Here is a 10727-nt window from a genome sequence, read left to right on the forward strand (position 1 = left end):
AGGAGGCAAGAGACATTTGGAGGAGGTTGCAGTCTCTTAAGATAAGGTAGAGCCTCAACTAGATCTAATACAGGGTATGTAGAACATTAGATACAGCCATGGCAGATATTTAGAAGGCCAAATAATCAGATGTTGGGAGTGGCCAAGAGAGAATGGAGGTCTTCTGGTGTGGGGGTCAGCAGTAAATACACTCAGTTAAAGAACACCAAAATGTAGATGTTACATCTAAATAGCATCACACTCTGGGCTCCCTTTAGCCTCTCTTTTATGTACAAAGTATCCTCACTGGGTTTGCTCTGGTATTGTTTCCTTTTGAAGGTCCAGAAATGTCTTTGGTGTCTTTGGCAGACTTTAAGGCACAGGCACAAGAACACCTATCTAAGTCATCGTGGGACTTTATTGAAGGAGAAGCTGATGAGGGCATCACGTACAAGGACAACCTTGCAGCATTTAAAAGGTCTTCCGTTTATCCTTTCTATTGTTACTCTAATGTGCACCGCTTGAGCACCCCTGAGATGGCCACAGTTCTGGTGTCTGCCTTCAGCCAACACAGCATACACAGGAAAATGGCTGGCTTCTGTGTTGCTTTATGGGAATGAGGCATGGGGAGCCTGGCAGAAGTTTTATAGAAAGAATCTGTCTTAGATGGAGGGCAAGTGAGTTACCAGTTCTCTGCATAACAGCAACTTTGTAACACGTAAAGCTGGAACAAGGCCAGCATGGGTGCCTGGCAGATAAACCTACACGTTGGTTTCCTGAGCTCCTAAAACTTGTGTCTTGGAGGAGAAAAATGGGAAGGAGGGGAAAGGACTCAAGTCTGGAGAAAATGGGATCAAGGGGTGTTTAGGGATAATGGGAGGTTGCTTTGTGAAAGAATTGGACTTGAAAATTAAGAGTTGGAGCATATGTCAACCAACAAGAGCGATAGCCAAGTTTCTATTTGTCATAAAATAGTGTTTTAGATGTCATTTGTGAATTGCCCTACCCCCTAAAGCATTGTCAATTAATTAGTCTCCTGGGGTGACAGGAGGGGAGTGGACTATGACAAGATTGTTTTGTAGGATTTGGACTCTTAATTGCTTTGTCATTCTTTCTGGGGACACCTAAAATACCTTCCTTCCTTTTCTTTCCCTGTGCTGATAAAGACTAAATTAAGCATCTAAGTCCTGAGAGTCAAGCCACAGAGGCAGGACTCTAACAGCAAGACAGAGGCTAAAGTGGGCTCTGGCTCACCAACAGCTCAGGAGTTGCTGGGTTAATGTGAGAAAATGGTTTCTTGGCGATTAGCCTCCTCCTGAGCCTACACTGCTTATCCCACCAAGGGCTCAGAGGTCTAAGTCTGCTCAGACCGTCACTGGGAATCAGTCTCCCAGCTGCAGACATAAAGTATCACCATACTTGAGAATAATCCACCTTCTTGTCTAGCGCAGAATCCGCCTCCGCCCCCGATACCTGAGAGATGTGTCAGAGATAGACACCAGGACCATAATCCAAGGGCAGGAGATCGAGGCCCCTATCTGCATCTCACCCACTGCTTTTCACTCTATTGCCTGGCCAGATGGAGAAAGGAGCACAGCCAGAGGTATGAATCATCCCACTTGAAGGCTCCCTGTACAGAAGGCTAGAAGTGAGAGTGAGGCCCCACCCAGAGAAGTGTCAGGGGGCATCAAGACTTCTTACAGAACGGCCTTAGAGGCATCAGTCTTGTTGGAATTAAGAGCAGTGGCAAAACTGGACAGTGGTGGCACATGCCTTTAATCCCAGCACTTGGGAGGCAGAGACAGGAGGATCTCTGTGAGTTCAAGTCCAACTTGGTATACAGAGCTCCAGGACAGCCAAAGCTACACAAAGAAAACCTGTCTTGAAAAAAAATAGTATCAAAAGAATTGTTTAAGTCATTGTTTGTATAACATTGCATATATAGACTATAAAAATACATGCATTGGCTTAAGTTTTGATTAGTCCAAATTTTCTGGCCACTGATACAGCTTCATAGTGAGATTAACCTACTGGGGAGACACACCGACATGATGAAAACAGGAAAGGAGAAAAGATAATTCAGTAGCCATGACATACATTACTACCTTTTCCATTTGACAGATGAAGGAATTAATAAAGCCACGTAGAAAAGGAGGAGTGGGACTCAGTCTTCTCATTTTCAGATATGTGCGTGTTCCACAACAAAGTTCATGACTTTGCAGTGGAACAACATCTCCAGTCTCTACATCCCCTTCCCTCCACCAAGAAATCCCAATGGGTATATCACACCAACAGCAGTTCTGGGGATTCAGTAGAAAACCTTCATTATGAAAAACAAGACTTACAGAGCAGCTTACACAGAAGAAAACACAAACACTAGCCTCTCCATTGAACCAAACACTTTCTCATCCTGCCCTATGGGGAAATAGAATAGACACGGCTTTCTCTACACTCACTGGGCAACTGGGCCAGGGAGGCTGGCTCAAACAGCTCTGCCTTCCAAACTGGATCACACTCTCTGCTTTGCAGCTGCTCAAGAAGCCAACATCTGCTACATCACCAGCACTTATGCCAGCTGCACCCTAGAGGACATTGTTGCTGCTGCCCCCAGAGGTTTCCGATGGTTCCAGCTCTATGTACAGTCAGACTGGGAGCTCAACAAACAGCTGATTCAGAGAGTAGAAGGCCTGGGTTTCAAAGCTTTGGTGATCACTGTAGATGCACCAGTAATTGGCAAAAGGCGACGGAACATAAAAAACCAACTGAATTTAGAGGCAAACATAATGCTGAAGGACCTCCGGTCACCTGAAGCGGTGAGAAAGACATCAAACTCAAAGAGTATTAATTATTAGAAGTGTTTAGGATATATAGAGACCACTGTTGCCCTCTTCCTTCCTCCTTCCATCCATCCTTCCTTCCCTCATCCATCTCGCCCTTCCTCTCTCTCTCCCCCTCTCTCCCTCCCTCCCTCATGCCTTCTTTTCCACAAACATTTCCCCTGCCTGCCTTGTTGTGGCCACCATTAGAGAGGTGGCAGTTAAAGTGGATGACCCAGTTTCAGCTGCCCAAGCTTCCAGGCAGAACTTAAGACCAAATGCTCCCATCTCTGAAGCTGCTTAGACCATCATCAGAGATGCTCAACCAGTGCTGATGTTAGGAGACAGGGGAGCCTGAGAGAGGACTTGTACAGGAACTGGAGAGTAAACTAAAGTACTCATCTAATAGTTTCAATTTCATGATGGATTCAGAAAGTGGTTGTTTCTCATGGAACATAGACAAACTTATTCTGGGAAGAGGACACTCACGGCACAGGTGTATAGCTAGCTGGTCCAGCCAGCTGGGACCCCAATCTGCTGCCTTGTAATCTTAGAACTCCTCCAGACACATCAGGGCACTGCAGCAGTCTTTTGGAAACCTTTCCATTAAGGGACTACAATGGCCACTTCTTTCATTAAATTCTAACTATTGAAAAAGATGGCATGCCCTTAAGAGTGAAAATCATGGCTACAGTGATAATGGCCTTTTCAGTCTGTGGGCAGCTATCATTCTTCTGACTGTCCTTGAACCAAGAGACAAATTAAAATGTAAGGAAATCTGCTACATACTATAAGCCAAGGCAAGGATAACGGGCAATGCCTACTTTAAGGTTCTTTGTGTTTTGGTTTTATTAGTCCATGCATAGCTCAATCATAATGTGTCAAAGTGGCTGGGCAGTGATGGCACAGACCTTTAATTCCAGCACCCAGGAGGCAGAGGCAGGTGGATATCTTTGAGTTTGAGGCCAGCTTGGTCTACAAAGTAAGTTCCAGGACAGCCAGAGCTATTACACAGAGAAACCCTATCTTGAACCCTCTCCCCCCCCAAAAAAAAGAGGAAAAGGAAGGAAGAGAAAGAAAAAGAAAATAAAGGAAAATGCTAAGCTGACTCATAACTATTTTTCTTATTCATCTCACATACTAAACTCTGAACCCTTTTAAAGTAGAGATATGTCTTATCTGTCATTGTGTCTCCAAATCCTAGACATAATTATCAAGCAAAGACATTTATTGATGGTCAATGAACAAGTCATTGAAGCAGAAATCCTTCATACAAGTTTTGTGAGAGGAAGGAGTTAGACTTGGTGTTGGGTAGCATTGCTCAGCGTTCATAGCTTATAAGTAACGGAGCTTCAAGTGTGTCTCATCTTTTGAGTGAATCAAATGATGTGAGCATTTGGGACTAACATCCACTTTCTCATTCCCTACAGAGAAATTCCACACATTTTTCCCCCATGTCTTTGCCAAGTGCATCTTTCTGCTGGAATGATCTCTCCTTGCTTCAGAGTATAACTCGATTGCCCATTATCCTTAAAGGGATTTTGACAAAAGAGGATGCAGAGTTAGCAGTGAAACACCATGTCCAAGGCATCTTTGTTTCCAACCACGGTGGGAGGCAGATTGACGAGGTTCCTGCTTCAGTAAGTAGGATGACTACAGAGGGGTTCATCTGAGTGCTCTATGTGTGTCTATACCAAAGCCCCCTACTGAGTGTGGTACACATTGTCCTCTCCCTTAACACGGGTATTGCCTATGGCTTTTAAGGATAGTTAATTGCTAGTAATAGCCTACTGTACACATGACTATTTTTGTAAACTGTGGAACATATCTAAACTTTGTGACACTGCTGCAAAATTTTACAGTTAGTGATTCTGGACTTTAGAGACATCAACTGATGTGTACAAGTTCCCAGTGAGGTAGACTGAGGGAGAGGTTGAAAAGGCATTGAGGGCCCTGTCTTGGGCCAGCAGTGATCAGATTAAAGCGCGTGTCTTCTTGGAGCTTTGGAAACCTCAAGATTTCCTACCTGAAACAATGCAGGAAGGAGCAGCACCTCACGTGGAGGCAGAAGTGCTTTTCAACATGGACGTGAGTGCAGCCCTCACAGTGCACAGTACACAGCTGAGCCCTTTATGAAAATCCATAACAGCTTGCACTAGCTCATAAATGTGTGTCCATTCTGCATGGTGCTAAAGAGAAAGAAAGGGAGAAAAGGGGAGTAGGGAAAGAGTCTTTACAAGGAAATCGGTTATTAATTTGTCATCATAGATATATTTATGCTGTCTTTTCCCCAAAGGCTATTCTCATTTTAACAAAAAAATTAAGCTCTTTCCTCTTCCATTCTTATTGTCTCTTGCAAAATATCCATGAGCAAAAGGAGATGATTTAAAAACACCCCTCATTTTATCACTACCATTGATGCTAATTTCTGGTACTTATTAATACAATAAAACATTTTGATTTAAAAATATACACATATTAATATGCTTAATATTAATTTCCAAATGTATTAGGCATGTACTTTTACTTATAAGTCTCTCTTCTCATTAATGATGTATCACTTATATAATCAACCCCTTAGTGTTGAACACCTGAATCAATTCCAGTATTTCCCTAATTTGTCTCTTTTTGTTTGACTTGCTTGTTGTTTTAGACAAGATCATACCATGTAGCCCATACTAACTTTGGCTCCTAAGTCTTTCCACCTCTGTTCCCTGACTGTGAGAATTACAGGCATGTGCCACTAAAACTTACTTTTAAAAAGATATTTGAAGCAGTGCACCAGTGACCATCCTTAAAATTAAAATCTGAAGTGTGTTCTTGATTAGTTCTTCAAAAGATAGATGCCAAGCAGCAGAGATTCCGAAGCTGCCCTGACTGTGTTCTGAGGTTCGTGGGGCTGAGTGACTTCAGGTACTGCTACTCCTTCTCTCTCAGGTGCCCTTTAGTGAGAACAGTCAAGTGACAGGCCTAAAGGTCTCACTCTGCTGTGTCTCTCAGTGAAAACTGGCCGGAGAGGTACAGTCGTGCCTCTCAAGACAGGAGAAGACAAGGAAAAGCAAGAAAGCATGGGACTGGAAAGGGTCCCTCACTGCCAGGATCTGGCTTACAAACCTGGCTCACTGGCTGAGTTAGGAAGGCTTCAGTGTTAATAATGGGTTTGGTATCTGCTTTTTTCCATTTCTTCTCATATATTTCCTTTCAATGAGCAAAAAAAAAACTTGATACAACTAGCAAAACCAAAACCTCAGCAGACATTGCCTTGAGATAACACTCCTCTCTCCAAGCAGTGACTCAAACAAGAGTGTTGAGTCAACAAGGAAACCAGGTTGAGGACCAGAACATAGCTTTGGATTTTAACCTTTTTTCCACTTCTGTCTCATCACTGAGCTTGAACAAGGCCTCTCTCAATTGCATCTGCAAAAGACAATCCTTAAAGGGGATGAAGAAACCAGTCCTGTGAATTTCTATAGAAAAAAAACTGTCTTTGTGCTTCCTCTTGGGATCAAGGCACAGCATTTTTAGAGAACTTCAGGAAATTTCCTGTTCCAACCTATTGAAAATGAACCAGTCTGCACCCTAGGCTGAAATCAACTTCTACTTTTATTATTTCATGCATTTGTTTTCCAATTTAGTGTTTACATTTATTTATTTTATGTGTGTGTGCATGTTTGCCCCCCCCCTCTCTCTCTGTGTGTGTGTGTGTGTGTGTGTGTGTGTGTGTGTGTGTGTGTACTTGCCTGTGTCTGTGTGTATGGGTGGGTATGGCAAATGCCTTCACCTGCTGAAACATCTCCAGGACAAATTTTTGGTTCTTCTGAGACTCTTATGTAGCCCAGACTGACACTAAACTCCTGATTCTCTTCGCCTCTGCTTATAGACACTACCACTATTGACTTCTGCATTCTATTTCTAAATTATTATCAGATGCACTGCTGAATATCACTAAAGGAGTTTTATAAATATGCTTATTTCCTTTTTCACAGAATCATAAAAATATTCCAAATACTAGCTGGACATGAGTTTTTTCCAGTTAGTACATAAGTCCAAAATGCATCCACTGCTCCCTCCATACATACATCAAAGGACAACATTATTTCATCCCTGTTTTTTTATTATCATTCTGTTCGGGTGTGGCAGTTTTCCGATGGGTTCCTTCCGTTGTATCAGGATCTGGGGGCTCTATTTCAATGCCTCTTTTCAGTTTTCTTCAGAGGAGCACAGATAATAACAAAGGAAGCTCAGAACTGCCTCTTCAAGGACCTTCATCCCAGAACCCAGTAGGGCCTGCTCTCCTCCTCCTTGTAGACATGGAGGAGCCAGGGACCTGTGGGTGCCAGATGGGGAGGGGGGCGGGGAAGACCAGAGGAATCAAGGCTTTCTCGTCCATGTCTGGAACTCAGAGAAACCAGGACAAAGTGACTCTGGTTTTCCTTTGTCTTCCAAAGGAGTAACTTGATCTTTTATGATGTTGCTGCTAGATTCTTATTCTCATATCTCAGATGAGGACCTCAGGGAGGAGTTGCCCATTCATGATGACTTAAGACATGTTGCAGTTTTCCAAACAAGCTGATGTTTAGACACTCAGGCATGACTGGTCACATTTATTCTTCTAAAAAATAAAAGACTTAGTGCCCAAACAGTGGAGGACATCTCTAACTACGACAGGTTCCATAGTACCAAAGTGGACACTGTGAATGGGATGCCTTCTCCCTGAATATGTAAGCAGGAGCCAAGCATACCTTCTAACACAGAGAGGATTTTCAAAGAGTCAGAAGCTAGACTGGAGGAAACATGGAAAGTAGCTGGAGGGACAGTGAGAGGGAGTCTCATCTGCTCCCCAGGAGTCTCCAGTCTCGTGAGGAGGATGCTGAGTTCCCACAACTGCAAGTTGGAGAAAGTCGTGAAAGGCCTAGCCTTTGCTGTAATTTCCTGGTCCTATTCTACTGTGAGAGGACACTCATCCCATGACCCCATGCAAAACAAAAGAGAATTGCCTGGATGCATGTGTGCATTTCTTTTTCAGATTGATGCTCTGATGGAAGTGGTGGCCGCTGTCAAAGGGAAAGTTGAAGTTTACATGGATGGTGGGGTTCGAACTGGCAATGATGTGTTGAAGGCACTGGCCCTTGGGGCTAAGTGCATTTTCCTTGGAAGACCAATCCTTTGGGGCCTTGCCTGCAAGGTAGGATTGCTATCATGAGGTTCTGAACTCGGCATTCATCCACATGGTTTTCTATAATCCAACTTCCAATGAAGACGTGTCCTAAAGTTCTTGTAAAAATAGTTTCAGGTCACCTCACCTTCAGGCCTCTGCAGTGTTCTGCAGACTTCACCACCCTGCATGCTTTCCTTTTCTCCTTTGTTTTGTTTTAGTATCTACATAATTCTGGTTAGTTGATTGTATGCTCCCTGCAACTGTTCTGACTGTACACACAGTTTGCACCCAACAAGTGTCAGAGTGTTCTATCAAAGGCTGTGTCTCTCCCCTCCTACTTTCCAGGGTGAGGATGGTGTTAAGGAAGTTTTAAGTATTTTAAAAGGAGAGTTCCAAACTTCTATGGCCCTTTCAGGTATGTATTCTGCCCATTGCCCCTCGTCCCCCATTCAGAGCGGCTGGTCTGAAAACCCTCACTCTGGTTGACCCTACCTCGGCTCAGTAGTTGTCCTGAAGACAGAACAGGGTAGAAATGTTCCACAAAGAGATTGGGGAGGGCTCTCTGATAGTGGAAGCCCTGTGCTTTTCTCAAGGTCATTATCTATGCTAAATTAGTTCAGTCTGTGGCTGCCTAAGGCTCTCACCGTGGTGTGACATTCAACCATCTCCTACCTTCTTTTAGGAAAAGAATCTCTCAGTGGGTACATTTTTGTGATACATAGGGGGGTGAGTGAAGGTGGCTACATCAAGTTCAATACCATGCATCCTCTTACTAAATTCCTTCAGCCTTTTTATCACCATGGATTTCTCACTGTCCTTTCTCGCAACTCCCCAAGCCACCATGCTTTCTTTGCTCTTGTTCAATCGACATGTGGAAGCTCAGCTCTGGTCTTTTTGTCACACATTAATTAAGATTTTCTGGTAATGATCCATCTTTTCTTGGCAGAAACTTCCCTAGAAGGTACTTAATATGTGGGGTACTCACCCCATCTGCTACAGTATCCCTGAGTCTATCCTTCCTCACAGACTAGGGCATACTGCCTGAGTACACCCACCTTGTCAGAACTGAGCTAAAAGCCAAAGACGGTTATGCATGCTATTAGGTTTTGGGTGCTAAAACAGAGGTGTGTGTGTGTGTGTGTGTGTGTGTGTGTGTGTGTGTGTTCTTACATTTTGATGTGGCTATGTGTAAACTATGAGCAGCTATAAGATCATTGATTCCCACTGCAACCAGAATTATAATACTCATTCAATATGAACAACACTTTATCAAGGTAAGCACAAAGATTAAAGACTTGCTCCTGTTACACCACCCCATATCATGGAGTAAGCGAAATAAGAGAAGTGAGCTCTGTGATTGAGAGAGAAACACACACACACACACACACACACACGCACACACACACCACGGGGGGGGAGAGACAGAGACAGCAAGAGAAAGATATGATATACAGAGAGAGAGAAAGCAAGAGAGAGAGAGAGGGAGAGAGAGAGAGAGAGAGAGAGAGAGAGAGAGAGAGAGAGAGAGAGAGAGAGAGAGAGAGAGAGAGAGGTACATGTAGGAGCAAGTGTGGTGGTAAAAGGACAGTTTTGACAGTTGCTTCTCTCCAGCTGTTTTGTGGGACTCATACCCAGATCATCAGATCTGTATTCAGTGACCTCTCCCCACTAAACCCTCTCACCTGCCTCAAAGCAAGCTTGTAATTATGTGTCATTCTTTCAGGCTGCCGGTCAATTGCTGAGATCAGTCCTGACCTGATTCAGTTTTCCAGATTATAAAGAAATACTGAGATCTCCTACAAGGGGAAGACAAGACCTCAATGTAGTGTGTAGTGCTGTTCTTTGCAGCCCCCATCCTATCGAGTAGTTTGAACCTTGTACCCTCAAAATTAGAGATGGGTGTAGAAAAGATAACTACCACCATTGTGCATTTGGATAAAGGAATAACATCTAATATTCTACTGGATAACTATAGTTGACAACAATTAATTGACTATGTCAAATATTCATGTTCCAACACAAAAGGAAATAGTTATGTCTGATGTGACACACCAGTTACCCTCATCTGATTATTATATACACTATACAGTATCAAAATGCTATACTATACCATACATGTGTGCAATTAAAATAACAATATATGCTCACAAAGAAAAGAGACAGGATTACCCTGATGTCATTTTACTCATTCTGTCCTGCAAGGCATAGTGGGAATTTTTAAACATTAATCCATACAGTCAAAGTCTGAAACATAAAACAGCAGAGATCAAATGAATGTTTGAATTATTCAAGGTTCTGACACAGGATATTACAGAAATGTTATGATCTATTGCCTAATGTCTGTCCTAGATAGTAACTGACCTCCAAAGAAATAGCAAAAGGAAGATTCTGACACTCATTTTCAAGATTCTATAAAATTAAAATCAACTATTCCAATCTTTCACCAACATGTGAGAAAGAAGATACCTTTATTCTGTTAACATTAGTTTTGTCAAATAAATGTATGATTTTCAATAAAGTTTATAGAGTTAAAGTCTGAGAAGATTTCTGCTACTCAGAAGTCTCCAAGAGCCCAGCCTCATGCAAACACATAAGAAACAAACCTCACCCGTTTCCTGGAGCAAGTGATCACATCTAGATAGATGTTGCTCTTCTTTAACATCTCCTGCAGCCCCATATTCCTTTGATCACTCTTTTTTCGGTGTTTCTATATCACAGAATTATGTGTCAGGCACCATGCACTTTTAGATCCCTCAATTTATACACCAATAACT

General features: G+C 42.8%; 1 protein-coding gene across 1 annotated transcript; it reads left to right on the forward strand.

Annotated features, from left to right (window-relative positions):
- The first annotated feature begins 325 nt into the window (after positions 1 to 325).
- Positions 326 to 10418, forward strand: Hao2 (hydroxyacid oxidase 2). The gene is made up of 7 exons (XM_040751506.1): positions 326 to 457; positions 1431 to 1582; positions 2509 to 2792; positions 4226 to 4435; positions 7822 to 7980; positions 8299 to 8368; positions 9677 to 10418. Exons 1-7 carry the CDS (start codon positions 327 to 329, stop codon positions 9730 to 9732), a joined length of 1062 nt encoding a protein of 353 aa, XP_040607440.1. The 5' UTR covers position 326; the 3' UTR covers positions 9733 to 10418.
- Positions 10419 to 10727: the final 309 nt, after the last annotated feature.

Source organism: Mesocricetus auratus, unplaced genomic scaffold, assembly GCF_017639785.1.
Source record: "Mesocricetus auratus isolate SY011 unplaced genomic scaffold, BCM_Maur_2.0 Super-Scaffold_100009, whole genome shotgun sequence".
NCBI classification, from domain to species: Eukaryota; Metazoa; Chordata; class Mammalia; order Rodentia; family Cricetidae; genus Mesocricetus; species Mesocricetus auratus.

Coding starts and splice junctions, on each gene's coding strand:
- Hao2 (XM_040751506.1), top strand. CDS start 327: ATGTCTTTGGTGTCTTTGGCAGACTTTAAGGCACAGGCACAAGAACAC. Junction 1,583..2,508: donor AGAAAGGAGCACAGCCAGAG/GTATGAATCATC, acceptor TCTGCTTTGCAG/CTGCTCAAGAAGCCAACATC. Junction 7,981..8,298: donor TTTGGGGCCTTGCCTGCAAG/GTAGGATTGCTA, acceptor CCTACTTTCCAG/GGTGAGGATGGTGTTAAGGA.